At 44.2% G+C, this 18,263-nt stretch overlaps 1 protein-coding gene across 1 annotated transcript in view; it reads left to right on the forward strand.

The window, feature by feature from the left end:
- Nucleotides 1-860: 860 nt before the first annotated feature.
- The window catches only part of TMC2 (transmembrane channel-like 2), a gene marked incomplete at its 5' end in the record, with an annotated part of 33,859 nt that continues 16,456 nt past the window's right edge, over nt 861-18,263 (forward strand). The window contains 11 exons of the mRNA XM_009584590.1: nt 861-908; nt 2,833-3,166; nt 3,917-4,069; nt 6,241-6,331; nt 7,251-7,332; nt 7,629-7,735; nt 9,513-9,611; nt 13,393-13,535; nt 15,040-15,187; nt 15,629-15,817; nt 17,327-17,506. Coding sequence (XP_009582885.1) covers nt 861-908; nt 2,833-3,166; nt 3,917-4,069; nt 6,241-6,331; nt 7,251-7,332; nt 7,629-7,735; nt 9,513-9,611; nt 13,393-13,535; nt 15,040-15,187; nt 15,629-15,817; nt 17,327-17,506 — 1,574 coding nt within the window. The remainder of the gene's footprint in view (nt 909-2,832; nt 3,167-3,916; nt 4,070-6,240; nt 6,332-7,250; nt 7,333-7,628; nt 7,736-9,512; nt 9,612-13,392; nt 13,536-15,039; nt 15,188-15,628; nt 15,818-17,326; nt 17,507-18,263) is intronic.

An 18,263-nucleotide genomic window follows, 5' to 3' on the forward strand; every position in this document is an offset into this window, starting at 1 on the left:
CCGCACTGAGAGGTTTAATAAGGTGCAGAAGAATGACTAACAGGGTTACACAGATTGACGCAGGTCAGTAAAGAATATGGCATTAAGAAAATTGATCCTTTCAAAGCCTCCAGCCACATGCTTATGTCAGAACCAGACGTGACTTGTGTCTGTGTTTCATACGATACCACCAAGTATCCACCAAAGGGCTTTCCTTCATGTTTAAATAATGAAATGCAATGTAATGCCGACAGGTGTTTTTTCACAGGGAGAAGGGAGCCAAAGCGAAAGTGTTTGGGTGGGCTGAGGCAGAGTCTTCCCTGCCTCTCCCACCCCTCTCTGCCCTCCCCTGCCCGCATGGCTCAGAAGCAGGAGGTCACCAGCGGCTGGATGTGCCCGTCTGTCTGCGGTGCCAAGGAGACAAGCACATGGGCACTGGAAGAGAGAGTAACCTGTATACGATTGGGGTGTACGTGCGCAACATAGCAGCTACGGTGTCTGTGCAAAAGACGGGAAGCTGTCATGGGGAAGAAAAAGAAATGTGCTTTACAGGTCATCATGGAAGATGGTTGGTATCACTATGAGATCATTTCAGTTTGGATGATGCCAAATACTTGAGAAAATGTGTCACGACTTTCCAAGCACATAATTTTGCATCTCTCAAAGATCATGCAATTTCAGTTTGCTCATGCAGCGAACTTTTGTCAATTTGCCAAACTAAAGCAAATATTAAGACTGTAACTGTAGGAAAAGAATATAATGTATAATCAATAAGGGACTTTCTGCCGAGCTCAGCTGGCACTTAAGGACTAGCCGTGTAAAGCATCGCGTGTGTAAATCCCAGCAACAAATGCAATTACTCTTTGTTCTTTGTCTTGCAGCCGGAATAGAGATTGATGGACAAGTCGAAAGTGACACAGAGAGTGAAGGTAACGTAGAGATTAAAAAATGCGGTCTTGTTTGAAACACAGGAGGTGATACCCTTTCTTTTTCTCTCTGGCTTGTGACTTGCTCTACAACAGGAACCATTTCATGAGCTACTTGTAAGCAAGCAGATTTTTCCCTTGAGGTTTGACTTATAATAGTGATATGTAAACCACCATTCTTAAGCAGTCTGTCCCCTTTCATCCACTACTCCTAGAGTAGGAGGCTGTCGGAGCCCACGTCCCTTGGCAGTCATTCCTAGTAAACCAGGCATTGCAGTAAAGCAGCACTTTATGCAGGGCTAGGACTGCTTTGCACCACGCCGAGGTCCTGCTTGCCCTCCCTGTAATGCTTGCTTAGACCATAACACACTGGTATCTTGATTAATCATGACCACGAGAAGATAAAAATTAAAATGGATTGGAGGCAGACTGATGGTTGTTAGGAAAATCAGGAAGAGCCAGTGACAGGATTAAAAACAGCTTTAACCTTGTGTGTACAGTAAATAAAGCAAAATAGCTAAGGGGTAGGATTATAACACTAAATAAAGAGAGTTAGCTAAGACGTAAGATCATAACAGCACTGGATAGGTAATATGAATGTAGACGCTACTGCAAAAATGGTTCACAACTGTGTCTGTATGACGCATAAAATATGAAAAGTAATCAGCAAATGACTGGGATTTATTTTTTTAATCATATCCACCTTTCCCATACAGGCAAAAAAGGAAATAAGATAAAAGTAACAAATGAATGCTCCATATTTAATCTAATATTTGATAGGTTGCAAATGAAAACTCTGATAGTTGGCTGCCCAAAATGAACATTTTCCCAAAGAGCGTAGGTGGTCCTTTGACCTAGATCACTAACTGAAATTTGGCTGAGATGCACCATTACATAGTAACTGAAACCTACCTAACGGCTCTTGAGAAATAAGTTGAAAGTTCCTTCTCATTCCCAGTGACAAGTGTGACAATGACCACCTACTAATTTTTTAACACTAGCAAGCAAAATCTATTTGCTTGTTATTAATTTCTAACTTTTCACCAAAAAAAAATTGCAAACACTCAAATTCTTTTTGTTTCTATTTTCCTCACCTTTTAGGCTGCTCATTTTTCACTCTGGATCCCACTCCAGCACAATTTCCTTCTTCCATTACAATTTCTCCAACCCTGGGGAAAATGCCAAAACTACAATTTTCAATTTTTTTTTTGTTTGAACACTCTATTTTCATCAGTAAGAAATTTTGGAAAATTAGAAGCCAAAAGAATCTGGAAAACTTACTATTGGTTTTAATGTACTTGGTGGCAAAAGGGATAGAGGGGCTTGAGGTTTTTTGAATGTTTTTTTCCCCTTTCCATAATATTCTGCAATTAAATCATGCTCCATTTCAATTCTTCAAACTGGAAACACTTCTGACTTCTGGACAAATAAGTTTTTTAGCTTGCAATGCCAGTAAGAATGAAACGTGCATCAGAGACTGTCTGTTCCATCCTCAGCCTTGAAAAGTAAACAACTTTCAAGGACATTGCACCAAGAAGCACACTACATACTGTTTAACTGGCTGCAATTTCTGTTTCCGTTGCTTTGGTATGTTTACAGGTCAGGAAGATATCTGTCTATGCTCTCTGATGGATGGGCTTTTGCATTTGGAACTAATTTCCAATTTTCTTATAGTCACATATCAGTCACTGATGTGCTAAAATGAGTCGTACTGTCTTAAATGGGAGTTGCATAAACCAAAGAGGTGGACGTGGTTCTTGGACAGGGCATAACGCAAAGCCCACCGAGGTCAACGGGCATCTGCTCATTGCCTTTGCTAGGGTTTGCATCAGGCATCCTGGCTGCCTGCGCTTTTCTGATGAATCCTTATTTTTCCAGCATGGAAAGCTAAGTGTTTCCCAAAGTACCTGTTTTTTATCCCTTGCAGAAGATGAAGTAAAGGACAAGACACCTAAGAAGCAGCCCCTCAGGGAAACCGGCAAAGCAAGCAGACTTGAAAGGAAAAAGCAAGAGAAAGACAAAGAAGATGGCGAGAGCAAAGAGGAAGACAGTTGTAGCCAACAAAACAGAGCTTCTAGGAATAAAAACTACCAAAGAAAAAACAGTGATGGAAAAAAGGCAGGAGAGGAAGGAAGCCGGCAGAGAGAGAGAGGCAAAAAGGCTCCTACCAAAGATCAAAAGGAATCAGAAAACAAAGAAAGGAAAACAAACAAGAAAGGAAAGGAGGGGGAGAACAAACAGAAGACAGACAGGAAAAACAGGTAATAAAACAATCCTTGAGTACCGTGCCTTGTGTCAGACTGGCAGCAGTATCCGCATGACAGTGGCATATGGGTCAGAACTGAAAAACAAATGGACTGCGAATAAGTTACTGCTCTCCCAAAAGAGATAGAACAGTGGAAAACACTAGTGTAAAATGCCACACAACCAAACTGTTTCCAAGGTCTTCTGTTGTTATCGTTTCTCAGCCAGGATCAGGTCCATGCATGTAAATGAGTCCTAGTGCCTACAGCTGGGGGTAGAAAAGCACTCTTAAACAAGACAGCCTGAGCAACTCAGACCTGGGCACATTTTTGTGGTTGGTCTATGGAAACATTCAGGTTAAAATGGATCTCTCATGTTTTCAAGTCTCTTCCAAATCTTGCTTGTCCCAACCCTCTGCTTCTCCCCATACCTTCCATTTCCTTCTGAAGGTGTGAAAAACATTTCTTCAGAGCCAGCTGTAGCCCTAGGCAATCCTTCTGTAGCTGAAGCATGGTCCAAAGCACAAAGTTGGGCGAGTTATGCCGGGGCGCAATCTCCTTTTCTTTATCCGGACTGGAAGCAGCCTTGCCCTGAGCGCAAAGGGGCCGTGCTGGCGTCGCACCGAGCCGGGGGATGGTGAGGCATTGTGCCCACATCACAGTGGGATCCCCGGGGGCCAGCAGCACTGTGCCTACCCCAAGCAAGACCTTCCCTCTAACTCCTGCAAGTTTTTCTATTTTGTGTCCTTTATTTTGTGTCTCTCCCAGTACTTCCTCTGCTTCTTCCAACTCATCCGACGAGGAGTCGCTGTCAGAGGAAGAGCTCGCGATGCTGATGGAGCAGGTGGAGCAAAAGAAAAAACTGATTTCCACCATGAGGAACAAGCCCTGGAGGATGGTGAAGAAGCTCTCGGTGCTCAGGTACCCATCACATCGGGAACCCACACTCCCCTGGGGTCTTTGCTGTCAGATGCACTTTGCCTTTCCTAGACATTGCATATTTGCTGCTGCTACTGTAACACCCCCGTCCCAGAAAAAGCGACCGGCAGAGCCTGGCCAGCCTGTCTGGGTTTAAATGATCAGAGTTAAAATGTGGAATTTGATTTTCAGCCTCTGTAACCAAAGAACAGACAAGGTGCAAATCTGTTCAACTGATACCCATGGCCAGGTCATTCTAGCCTTGTATTTAAAACCAAATGACTCACTACTGTCAGGCTACTTGTTAAAGCAGACTCCGTGCCCTGGTTTGCTTATTCATGCCCATTGTCAGACAGAAATCAGAGCAGCAAAGTGCCATGTTACTTCACACTCCTGAGACGGGGCTGCTTGGAAAAAACGCTCTATTATTTACAGAGGTTTATGGAGCAAAGATAATATTGCCACCCAACCCATGTTGAATGTGGGAACAACTCAGGCAGCTGCAGAGACCTCTTAGTGCAGGGCAATGAGGGGCAGTGGGGCAGGGAAGACCAGGGAAATCAAAACCCACAGGTCAACAGGGAACGGCTCATAACAAACCATTCCCATGTCGAGGCAATGATTCAAATCCCAGCTCTATTGGTTAAAAATCCTCTGAAACTCCTTTCTACCAGGAGAGCTTTCAAAATAGCATTGCAAGACATGCACAGCCCCACGGGGAGTGGTGGTGCCCCCGCTCTGTGTTTGCCAGGAGGCTGCTCAGAGCTGCAGTGACCAGGCTGTGAAGGCTGGCAGTCACTGTGTGTCTCTGCTTCTCTCCTTTGCACCCTGAAGGCCAAGACCTGCTCCATCTTCCATTAAAATCAGGAACCTTGAACACTGCCAATGATTTCTAAAAATCTGGGTAAAGATCTATACAGGGAAACTGTATTAAAGCAGCTTTTCTATCTCACTGGCATGCTATGAGCCTGAGCTCATTCCAAATAATATCTTAGGATCCTAAAAGTCCAAAGTTCTGCAAGAAAAGAAAAAAAAGCAAAGCAGTATTATTTCTGACATATTTTCCCTTTGGTGTAGGATCCTGGCTAAAATTCTGCCTAGGATCATATTTGATAACGTACCTCCATCCCTTCATCTTATCCTTGAACCATGGCAATCATTACCACCTGCTAATGAACCTAAACAAAATTGTTGCATTGCTTGTGCAGGGGTCTCCAGAAAGGCTCTCAGAGTGCTGTACATTCAATAGTTATTTTGGCTGCACAAACTCAACCCTGAGACAAGAACGGATTAGCCCCATTGCACAGATGAGGAATGTGAAACACAAAGAGAGGGAAACAATATGTTCAAGACTTAGAAATCTCACTTTAGGTTTGCAAATAAAGTCGCAGGTGATTTTCCCAAGGTTACAGGCTGAACTAGCCAACTATTTCTACCAAGTAGAAGTCCGTCTTTCCCACAGGATTAGGATTGCAAAGGATCTCCCAACTCCTGAAATTTAATCTCTTCTCATGATGTATTAGCAACACTAATACGATATAATTTTATTCACAAACTCAGCATACTCTAACAGCATCTACCTAGGTTCTTTCTCTGTATTTCCCTTAGAAATCCTATTCTAAAACTAGTTTCAATTTGCAGCTTGATTTTACTCCTGACTAGTGCACACTCATTTCTCTGGCACTGAGGTTATCCTGTTGGGCCAATTGCACATCTCTGATATTTATCCAGGGAGGCATTGATGGCGGGAAATTCTGCATTCTCTTGGAGTTTCTTTCACTAGACAATGTTATTTTCTTCTTGACCAATGCACCAGGAGAGAGAAGTTATAGCAGGCATGCCGGGGTGGGAGAGCTCTGGAGTGAGAAGAACAGGCGGGCTTTTGGTCTACACTCAGGGAGAAGTGCGGAATAAGATTTGGGACACATCTCTGCATGAACACGAGTGCTTTGGGGACCCGTTAGCTAGCCCCGGGTGGGCGTGTTGGCTGTACATGGCCCAGCAACACCACCCGCAGATAGCAGCTGGAACCCCAGGGGCAGCGCAGGGTGTGGGGAGAGACCAAAGTCCCAGCTTTGCACGAGCATGGCTGCTTTCCCATCAGTGCAGGCAGAGGTGAAAAGCTAAAGACCCCTTTGCTGTTTCAGTAACCTGCTTGTTTATTTTCCAATTAGGGAGGCACAAGCTTTTGTAGAGAAGTTTGAAGGAGCTCTGGGAAAAGGGAAGGGCAAGAAGTTGTACGCATATAAGATGATGATGGCAAAGGTAAGTGGTGCAATGATGTCAGGGAAAAGCTTGGATACCTGGTTATGTATTCAGCACATTTTTGGTAGAGTTTATTAATCTGTATTTGGCAAAAGAGACACCAGGAAATCAGAATAAAATCTCCTGCCCGTATTCAAAAAAATACTAGCCATCTTCAAATCTATGACTATTACAGAAAGAATGGGGGGAAATTTGCCCTCAGCTGAATCTCATTGCGACCTTCCCGGAAGCAAGGGAGGGTTGGCAAGAGCGGGGAAAACCACGGCTTTCTGGTTGCAATCTCCAAAACCTTGATCTGTGAGACAAGGTACCCCTAAAGGGAAGAGAAGCCATGCCAAACTCTTGCACTGCCCCATGGACTCCTGTAAAATTTCATCTTCCCCGGTAATGAGGAGATAACAGGGAGAATGATGACTGTGTTTTAAGACTGAAGTTGGCAGCCAAGTTGCATGTTGTCATGGAGATTATATTGAAAAGTGAAAAACGGAGCCAGGCCTGAGATGATGAGATCAATGGGAGTTTAGCTGCTGGTCTGATGAGGAAGGATTCAAGCTTAGTATTTTATAAAATTAAATTTTGTTTTAAATAGAGTTGGTTCTGCATCAATTCTTTCAATCCAGAGCTAGGTCTGAATTTTCCACCCCTATACAATATGGTAAACTCATAGCACAACTACAGCTTTCCAAAAGCTTGGGAAGGTTAAAACTCAGATAATGAATGTGAACACTTGGGGGTGGGGGGCTTTTGCATTGAAGGTAGTTTCTGAAATGGTCCAAAAGATCAGACCCAGACCAGAGTTTTTGCTTTGTTTTACACCCACTCCAGCAATGCTACCAAACCCTGACATTAGAAAGCCCTGCAGATGAAGCAGCCTCCCTCTTCGCACCTCTCTGCTCACTGCGATGTTGTCTTGTTTCAGAAATGGGTGAAATTTAAGAGGGACTTTGACAATTTTAAAACCCAGTGCATACCCTGGGAGATGAAGATAAAAGAAGTGGAGAGTAAGTGGAAGTTGCTGTGTGGTGGCCGCGAGACATTTTGTAAGACAGCTTTGCCTTCATCCAAACAATGCTCCAGCTCCCTGCTCCCCAATCTCTGCTTGCCCTGGGCACCGGTGCCAAACGAGGAGCATGCACCCCGGGCAGCTCTGGGCTTTGCTGTCTCCATCAGCAGTGGGGACTGTCGGGAGGGTCTTGGGCAACACGCTGGGGAGACCTGAGGGTAAAGGGGTCCAGGTCTTGCTGAGGACAGTTTAACCTTCCTAAACTCCTAACCATGAAGCGTCTTCTGGTTTAAGGTCACTTTGGCTCCTCAGTCGCTTCCTACTTCATATTTCTGCGGTGGATGTACGGAGTAAATCTTGTCCTTTTTGGGTTAATATTTGGACTGGTTATAATTCCAGAGGTAAGTGCTTAATTCTCCTTTCAGTAATATCTCGCCCGTTGCTTAACACGAACATGAGATTGATAGCACAGACAAGTGTCTTATAACAGGCAGTGCTTTAGAAAATAAAATGTATAAGGACAATTATTTACAAAGAACAACTTACAAGGCTGTTGCTGACACAGGAGCAAAAGTCGGATGGAAATCAGGAGACCTAAAATGCTATCAAAGATCCTGCCCATCCAGCAGCTAAAACAGGAGCTCAAAAACCTAATTTAAGGCTAGTTATACATTTTGACTAAAGTGAAAACCATGACCTGTGAATCCTAGGTGCAAGCTCAGGTCTGTAAGAGCCATAAGAGATGGACTGTGCTCTGAAAGTGATTAAGAACCGTCCCCCCTGGCCTTTTTGGGCCCTCCGAGGGGCACGGCCCTGGGCTGGCAGCCACGGCACAGCCCTGCAGGAGGAGCCATTGAGGGAAGGAACAAACAATTTCTCAGCACTTTGCCAACTAACATTTGTTTGGGAAATAATCCCTTTTCTGTACTTCTACTTCCGATGATTCACAAGGAAGAGCTTTATTTTTAGTTTTTCTATTTCTCGCTGTTCTTGGAGGAGGAAAAGGATCTCATAGCCAACTTTATATGATCGTTTATTGAAGAATTTTTTGATGTAGCCATTACAGCTCTGGCTAAATTACTCAGTGCAGTCTTTAAAGGCTGTGCAAACCGCAGACAGTGGCATCTGTTCTGTTCAATGCAGATTTTTATGGAGCAAAAATGCAGCACAGAGTCTCTCCTGAGGACCGCGCTTTTGTTCTCCTCAATGTGGTTGCTCACACTATCGAAAGCAAAAGCTCTGTTTCCTCCCAGGATGAAGAGACATAACCATTAGCACTGAACAATACAAATGTATTTTGTTAGAGACTATGCATATGGTAGAAGACTAAACAGCTTTCATCTTTAAAGTATGCATACTGTTACTCATTGCCTACTGAGCTGTTACAATATGGAGAGTAGCTGGGCAATAAACATTTAATCATAAATGATTTTGAAATTAATTAGATAGCCCTAAAAAATAAGTGATAGATTATATGCTAGAACCTTTCTAGGCTATGAATGCTAATGAGATATTTTGGTATAGGCACCAGTCAGAGTCTGCTTGTAAATATATTAACTCTCCATAGCCCTTGATGTTCTCTGTCTGGACTTCAATAGCTGCTGGACTTGCTGCAAGACCTGCTTTGCGTGGTGCCATCAGGAGAGGCTCTGCCATGAAAACTGTTCTTTGCATCATTTTGTCATATGCTTTTTCCCCAAACCTAACTGCCCTTCACCTCACCTTGAGATCATTTTTCAATTCAAGACTATATAATACAAAATATACTGCAAGCTCAACCCAGTGCTCTTGACTTCTCTCAAAGGAGGAGTCCTGCATAAATAGATAAAGCTAATCCCTTTATTGCATTAGACCCATGAAGTTCAAGCAAAGAACTTCTTGCTAAACTAAGGACATTTAAACTGGAGCTGTTCATTGAAGGTTACAGTTCCTTGGCAAAATACTTCCTGTGCAATGGATGTTACCAGGGAAAGGGAAGTCCTCTGGTTATTTGGGTGAAATTAATTCTAAATATTTTAAACTGCTGCTCTTGTATTAAGAAATAAAATATATATTAAAATCAATAAAAAGGAAACCCAACCAAAAGCAAACCCAAAGGGACTTGTTAAGAAAAAAAAATGCAAAAAACTGTACAGTGTGTTATACTATGCATGCATCACTGTTACTAATGTTCACCAGGTCCTGATGGGAATGCCGTATGGGAGCATGCCAAGGAAAACTGTACCCCGGGCTGAACAAGCAACAGCTATGGATTTCTCTGTTCTTTGGGATTTTGAGGTAAGCACAGGAGCGTTAATCATAAGAGATCAGCTGAATACCTCCTAAAACCCTTCAGAAGTTAGTAGCGCTACAGGGATGAATTTGTTCCAAGACAAACCAGCAATGCACCTATTTCTTCCAGAAGATGAAGACGCCGGCTGCCATGAAATCTTTGTGGATCTCCAGAGATTTCTGGCCAAAACAGCATGTGCACATGCAGGCATCTGCATGTGGATTTGAACCACTTCTATACACAAATGTGCCAGCTGGCATATGTCACACATGTGTGTGTATACACACAAACGCACACAGACATATATTTCTTGGGTTTGCAGGAACAAAGCAGATGCACTTTTATTCCAAAGCGGACATATCACATCCCAACATGGCTGGCTAACATCACTCAAAATGCGTCTGTCTGGGGTCAATGAGGTGCAAGAGGACAAAGTAAAATCCACTAAGGCTAGTGGAGTTACACGGTTCCACATTGAAGGAAGTTAAAGCAGATTTAGGAACCCCATGTCCTTTTATCTACACAGTATTTTTATTCATTAAGTACAAGAAGCCAAAGTTAGGTTTTTCTATGAATATTAGTAGAAGCAGGTGACTATGTAAACTGCCCAGTGATAAGCTTGGTACAACTCACTTAAACCACATTCACACATTCAGAGTTGCCTCGTGAACTCAGGCAAAAAAAAAGATCCTTTTTCAGAGGAAAAAACACCCAATAAATAAATTTCTGCTGTATTTTAAATCTACATAGAACAACCTATAGAAATCTATATCATCATCTCACACTCATAATGTAGAATTTTATTCTGAAAGGAACCAAAAAATTTTGTATGCACAAGAGCCATTTTACTTCCAACCAGAAAGGCAGCCAACATGCAGGTGAAATGCGAGAGCTGCTCCGAACCAGGTAGCCAGAAGGCGAGTTCAAGCTGCGGAATCCCTTTTGGGGCAGGGAGCACCTTGCCGTACCACTGAACTTGCTCATAGCCTTGGGAAAGGGATCGCTCCCCACGTCCCTGCCATCCCTGTTCCCCTGAAATACTTACATGAGACTGAAGCTGGAACCAAAGTTTAGGACTTGAACCCAAAGGGAAAGCCTGAGTTTCCAGCAGCCCGCGAGCACCTGGCTGCAACCCCGACTCATACCACCCCCTCAGTCACTCTTTGCCTTTGAAGATTCAGGCCAAAGGGATTAAGTGTTTTTAGGGGACAGCCCAAAAAAGAAAAAGATGTGTGCAGATGGTAAAGAGATTCTGCTGTGGCCCATACCTTGGGATCTGACTTTCAAAGCTGCTACTTCTGGAAATATTTTTTAAATGCTTGATGGCGCTGGCCCACATATTACAAGCGTGGGACCCAGTGCTTCTGTAATAAACTCCATCACAATTTCTTTAACCAAAAAAACCCCAACATTACTTTAATGTAAGCCAGATTATTTAAATGAATTTATTAATAAGGCTTCAAATACTGGTGTGTCCAGGAACCTGACAGGGCCAGACCTTCGTTCACCACTCATTTTCTGCTGAGGATCCTTTTAGCTTTTCCTCTCCCAGCACTTTCACCCATTTGCCAGAATCCAAAATTCAGAGGTGAATTAGCAACATTTTGAATAACATTGCACTGCTGCTCACTTGAGCAGCACACTGTAAAAATACAAGAAGCAGCATTTAAACTCATTCGTCCAGAAAAAAACCAAAATAAAACCCCAAAACAAACAAACAAACAAAACCCTGCAGGAGTGTTGCTGAACTTTAGCTGCTGATTTTTTCTGGGAGACCATAAGCTATACACATATCAGTAAGGAAATTTGCTCTTGGATGAGGCTGTACCATTGCATGAAAGGCTCGTTACCATGACCTGCCAGTCTCCTGCCTGTGGCTTGGTACATACATCTACATTCCCCTGCTATCACCGAGGGCTTGATCCTCTGAACCCCTCTGCCATACAGGTCCCCGTCCCGCACCCAATCCCTTGCTGCTTGACACCAGGGAGCAATCACACAAGCTTGAGAAGCAATCTCCAGCTACAGGGCAACGGTGTACACCTATACCCTCTGCAGCCAGAAGATGTCAAATGAAGCCCCTCACAGAGGCCTGCCCTTTGAAAATGAATAGATGCTTATTCCAGCATGCTCAACAGGAGAGGTGCAATGGGGAAACATATTTCAGAGCAGGCATAAAATGAAGAGTCAATACTGTGATCCTGAAAAATACATTTCAAGGGAGAGGAGCTGGGGAAATGTATTCTCTGGCAGCAAGGAGGTCACATCATGGATTTCTAGAGGAATAGAAAGGAATAAATCTCACTTGGACACCAGACACCATGTCTCACAAATGGAGTTTAAAGAACATACTGGATGATGTGAGCAGAGAAACTCGTTTTTCAGTCCCCACCATTTGATGAATCAAAAAGACAAAGGTTCGGGATTACAACCTGAGAAAAAAACTTCACTAGCACCTTCCAGGAACATTATCTTTATATTTTACAAGGCTTTTTTCATTATACCTCCCCAGCACGTTATACATAACACGCTATGAGCCCCAAGCAGCCATGCTGTGGTGTGCTAGCCACGGGCTTGCTGCCTTTTCCCAAGTGGCCCAGCAGCACTGGCAGCGACATATGCAGAGTTGTCCTGTACCTGTGGCACTGCGTTTTGTGCAAGGCAAACACGCAGCTAATGTGGCACCCAGGGATACTAAAGCTTTACGTTAGGTTAGGAATGAAAAACCAAGCGCTTTAGGGGAGCTTAGTCTCATTGGAGGTGGTCAAACACTGGAAGAGAGTCCCAAAAGGTTGTGGGATCTCCATCCTTGGAGATTTTCAAAACTCAGCTGGACACGGCTCTGAGCCACAGCACTTAATTTTGAAATTGGCTCTGCTTTGAGCAGGGGGTTTGACTAGATGACCTCCAGAGGTCCCTTCCCATGTAAATTATTCAATGTCTCTAAACAAGATCCATTACACAGCCTCTAATATGAGCTTCCCGTTACGTCTCAATTTTGGTCTTTCCAAAGGCTTGATCAGAGCGGAGCTTGCTCAACTATCATGGCTAGACTGATTAACTACACTTAACTTATGAGCTGAAAGACAGCAGGCAAAAAATAGAGAAGTTCAATATGCAATGATACACATCAACTCGGATGAGATATGACAGAAAAATAGGGAGAGATTGCTAACAGCAGATTAGGAGATCTGCACACTCGTTGAATGCCCAACAGTTTGTACAGCAAAAAATAGATCTGCTTGAGACAACATGGTTGATACTGTGTCTGAGCTTTCCACAGGAAAGTAATGCTTCGATTTTAGCCTTTAGTTATACTTGTTCTGCAGGTGGTAGCCAGTAAAAGGAACTAAATCTGCAGAGTACCGAGCATCAGCTGCCTCCTAGCTGAAAGGAAAAGTTTCATATCATGGTGGGAAACCCCTTTGCTACAGCATTTCTACAAGGTCTGAGTGTTTGATACTGGCTTAGAGAAGCAGGTGGGCTACAGCCCCAAAGAGCAATAAGGAGGTTTTTCTGGAAGGGGTGAAACAGTGATGGATAAAAAATACATTTTGGTTTTGAGCCAGTATCCTCTGATATGCTCTCCCCTTTCTTAGAAGGATAAGCTCTTAGGAGGATGGCTTTCAAAGGTGACAGGGCAACAAACAGCCAAGAATGAGACACTAAAATTTTTTCCAAGTTGATTTTCCTTGTTTTAAAGCTTCAGTTTTCACCAGAAACCTCTTTCCTGCAGAAGAAAAGCTGCACAGCTTACACAAAGGTTTGCTTTTGCTTTTCCTCCAGGGCTACATCAAATACTCGGCACTCTTTTACGGCTACTACAACAACCAGCGAACAATTGGCTGGTTAAAATACAGGCTACCGATGGCGTATTTCATGGTTGGGATCAGCGTATTCGGCTACAGCCTGATGGTTGTTATAAGATCGTAAGTATAGCTGGCATTGCCCTCCCTGCAAAATCCATCCAGTTGTGTCTCGCAGCTGGGTTCCCCTCCATGGGCACAGCTCACAGCTCGGTCCAGCTTTGGCCGGACAGCTGGGGGAGCGTGGGGTGAAGGGGGCTGCGTGCCTGCTGTGTTGTTCGTGCACTCGGCCTCAGCATCCACCACCCCTGGCTCTGGCGGGCTGGGTGGACCTGGGCAGTTCCCTGCCTCAGCCATGTGCTCACATGTGTTACTTTCAACCCTCTGACCGCCTTCTCCAGCCCTCTTCCTCCTCCTCCTCTCTCGATCACTTTAACCCTTCCTCCAACATTACTACAGGGCCATCAAACAGGTGCCTTTTGCACATGAGGGAGGATTTTACTTACAGTAAATTTCAAAGGCTCCTTTTCCCATCCTTTCATTGCAAAAAACCATTCCTGAAAGCCAATGAGTCACACAGATGGTGCGAGGGGTACAGAAAAGAGCCAAACGCTACCAGACTGTTTTTGATGTGTCCCCAAACCAATCAGTGGAGTTTTAAAGCGGGACCCCAATCTCTGTGCCCCTGGTGCACTGTGCCCGAGCACCGGTGAGGCCCCCGCAGCATCCCCAGGGCACTGAGGACGCAGCCGAGGCACTTCTCACTGCCGAAACGGTCTCTGCAAAGGCAAAAATAAAAAAATAAACCCCCCTGTCTCTGCTTGGAGGGCACACCATGCAAAGGTTTTCCTTCCTTTGCAAGAAAGAATAAGCCCATGGGTTTGTACCGCTGCTGAAAGAGGTCCTATTGCTGTGCAGCAGAAAGAGCCTCTTGAGCCTTTGGCTGGCGTGGGACATGGGGATTTGCTGTACATTTGCCATGAAATTGCAGCATCTGTTGTCTCACCTTCCTTGAGGGACTGGTGCTACTCTAGCGGGAATTACAGAAGGATTTCAGGGATTAAATAATAGAGAGGAAACAGCAGAAGCCATATCTGCTCCTATGCTGATTAACAAGAATAATCCTTTTTCTCTCCCTGCATGACTTGCTGCAAGCTCTTTGGCTCCAGCATTGGCTGCAGCTACTGAACTCTCACTAAAACTGTGTTGCAGTGGGTCTGTTGGACAGCACCAGAGGTTTTTGACTACATTTAACTAACTAAAGGTAGCCATAATCATATACTGTACCCTAGGATCCAGAAGCACTGTAAATAGACTTTCTTCATGCACTAGCTAGTGGAAACAATCTTCAATCTGCTTTAATCACCTATGCTAGGTTTTTTCTACATCACTATTTTTAATACAAGATCTGCGTAGTCCCGAAGACCCCATTTGACAGTTCAGTGCTCCTTAAACCTAAAGTCCAATGGCACGTGTTAGACAGTTGCACCCAAACCCCAAGAACAGTCACCCCGCTCCTTCCTTACCCACCAGCAATCCCAAGCCACCGGTGCTGCTTTGCAAAGCTGAAGGACATGTGGTGGCTCTGTGAAACACTGACCTTGTCACCGCATACATCCTTATACAGGATGGCACGCAACGCCAATGAAAGTACAGCAGACGGGGACGATGACAACTTCATTTTCAGTTGGAAAATGTTCACCAGCTGGGACTACCTCATTGGCAACCCAGAGACAGCGGACAACAAGTTTGCATCCATCACCACCAGCTTCAAGGTAACCCTAACTGGCATTTCTCTGGCTGCTTCTGGGGATGCTCCCAGCGCCTACCATGGCAGAGGTTTAAGGGGAAATCTGGGTACCTGTACAGCATCTCTCTGTACTAACAGGGTATGGCGCTGAACCATGGCAGCTCCAGCTCCCAGGTGCCTTGGGTCACCCTATCCACCTTTTTGAAAAAAATTTGTTTTACTTCAGAGTGCAATTCCCCCACCACGTTCCCCTGGGACACGGCAGGCTGTTTGCCACTTGATGTCTTTCAGTCAAACGGGGATGCGTGTATGAAGCTTAGTTTGAGCTTAACACAAACTACCAAGTTCAATATAGCCAGAATAGCATGGGATTGCGTTTCATAGGGTGAAAAACTATCTGATGTTGCTTTAGGCTTGGTGCTGTGAGATACTCGCTCCAATCCTGTGAGCACCACTGTTTTTTCAGGAGTCTATTGTAGATGAGCAAGAAAGCAACAAGGATGAGAACATTCACCTGAGGAGGTTCCTGCGGGTTTTGGCCAACGTCCTCATCATATGTTGCTTGTGTGGGAGTGGCTACCTCATTTATTTCGTGGTGAAACGCTCCCAGACATTTTCCAAAATGCAAAACGTTGGGTGGTATGAAAGAAACGAGGTAAGGGAACTTTGTTTCCAGTTTTCTGCTGTGATAATTTGCCTTGGACATCAGCATAATTGTTGCCATGGCTTGAGGAGAGCATCCAAGGCAGAGGGATTCCCTACTAGGGCCCAGAAGTCCCATTCAGTACCTTTGCACTTGTTTTAGCCAGGAAGCGCATTGGTCTCACTGAGAGTTTCCAGGGCAAATTAACAACTCCTGCAGAGAAGGGAAAATACTCTTAAAATAAATCACAAGAAAAGTCAATGGGTCGTCAGCACTTACAACACTGACCTTTTTCTAAAAAATCTACCTTAAGTTGCATATTAATGCTTACAAACTCTGTTGTACTAGAAAGCTTTCTGGGTGTTAGAAATGTCCATGATCAGATGTAAAGCTAAACTCAGATCTTTATAGTCCATCTTGAATTATAGGAATAAGATTTTAGAACCTGCAGAAAAACTGCAGTTGTCAAAATTTTTCTGTGTCTGATTTTGGAATCAAAAGTTCAAATCTTGAAGCTCTTCACAAAAAAAAAAAAAGAAAAATTTGTTTCAACCTATGGAAAGGCTTAATTTCAATGTATACTACATTATCATGTATTTATATATCAAAGCCAAATTAAATTTAAAGCCATGCATTTTCATAATTCCCTCAGAAAACATTAGCAAGACAGCACTTTCTCACAAAATGCTTTGATTTATTTCAGTGAACTTTTCCCAAAGAAAAAAATCCTATTAAAAAAAAAAAAAAGTTTAATGTCTGAGACTTTCCTAGTGATAACTTGAGATCTAAATATACACAGTTCTAGGTACTGTTCCATCTCCTGGAAAGAAAAGTACAAAAAAGAGACCTATGAGTCAGAGACTGCCAGCAGCTGTGCAGACACAGTCCTCTGCAGGCCAACGGGCACTGTAGGGCTGTAAAAAAAGATAGACCCTGCAAGTCATGCCTGAGCTAACCCTGACTTGCCAATGACCTCATTGACAACAGTACATATAGAGGAACAAAAATACCACTAGGACGTATTTTCTTGAGCTGCAAAACTGAGTCTTTGATGTGCCTCCATTCAAATCCATAATTGCCTACTGCAAAAGCAAAGGTGCTGAACGTGGAAAATAAACATTAGCATCGACTAATTATCTTTATGCACACAAGCCAAGTCTTGCGCTTCCTCCGAAACTAAAATAAGAACCTCAGAGCTGATGCAAGCAGTACTACGAGGGACTTGAGGAACCTAAATATTCATGAGTCTGGACTGACAGGGAATAAATTCTTCAGAGCTCATCCCTTTGAGATAACAGCAAAAGCGCTCCTGCAAGAGCAAGCCGTGCAACCCAGCCCTGAAGTCTGATGCTGTGCTGCCTGCACACTAAGCAAAGCCAGAAGCTGAGCTCGCTTTGGCTCCCTCCCCTTTATAAATCCTTCAGAAATCTCCAAGCAGTTGCTGGCAGCCCCTGCTCTGCTCAAAGCAAGATAGTCGCTGTTGTTACTATTAGCGGTAATTTCGTTTTCCTCACGTGGCAGGTTGAAATTGTGATGTCCTTGCTGGGCATGTTTTGCCCTCCGCTGTTTGAAACCATCGCTGCACTAGAAAATTACCATCCCCGCATCGGGCTGAAATGGCAGCTGGGGCGGATCTTCGCACTCTTCCTTGGGAATCTCTATACGTTTTTGTTGGCCTTGATGGATGATGTCAATGAAAAAGTAAGAGCTGAGCCGAAAAGTCACGTTCACTAGCATTTTGCAGAGCCGAGGGTGAGCACAGCCCGTCCCCACAGCCAGCAGGGATGACCACCCCCTTTGCAGCAGGTGCTTCCCCCATCCCCAATCCTCTCAGGCATCAGCTGCAGCACCCCGGGGAGACTCACTGACCAGAGGGGTTTCCAGAGAGTCTCCAGCTTCTCTGTACAGCCCTGAAAAGAGAGTGATTATTGTCTCCTATAATCATGGCATATTAGGGTAATTCGATTTTTTTCTCCATCTGACACCATTTGAAATTTCTACTAACGCAGACCCTGAGGATACAGTTTATAATCCTCTTCCCCTGCCCTCCCCTCTTTAACATTATCCTGGTAGCGTGTTGCAGGCAGATAACTGCAGGAAAGGATAAATGTCTAACTGATCTGCAGAAAAAATGACTCTGTTTTAAGCTGAGAATTGGGGTGGTTTGCTCTGCCCTGAAAAATTACGAAGAAAGTGAGGAAGGAGGACCGGGTGGAGGCTCCCTTTGCACACAGTAGTCTTGCAGGAGGTCTGGCTCCTCCACGTACGGGGAGCAGATTGCTAGCTCCCCAAAACTCACGGTGCCTTGATCTGCTTTTGGTGTGGAAGGGCTGCTGCTCCCCTGCTCCTGGCAAAAGGGAAGGAGTTTCTGTGCTATTGCCAGCACTGCAACTCTGTTGTAAGGAGATGCTTATATGATGAGGAGTAACTGGTAGGGAGGAGGGTTGGGTTTCTCCAA

This window comes from Fulmarus glacialis, unplaced genomic scaffold (genome assembly GCF_000690835.1).
Source record: "Fulmarus glacialis isolate BGI_N327 unplaced genomic scaffold, ASM69083v1 scaffold13569, whole genome shotgun sequence".
Taxonomy (NCBI): domain Eukaryota; kingdom Metazoa; phylum Chordata; class Aves; order Procellariiformes; family Procellariidae; genus Fulmarus; species Fulmarus glacialis.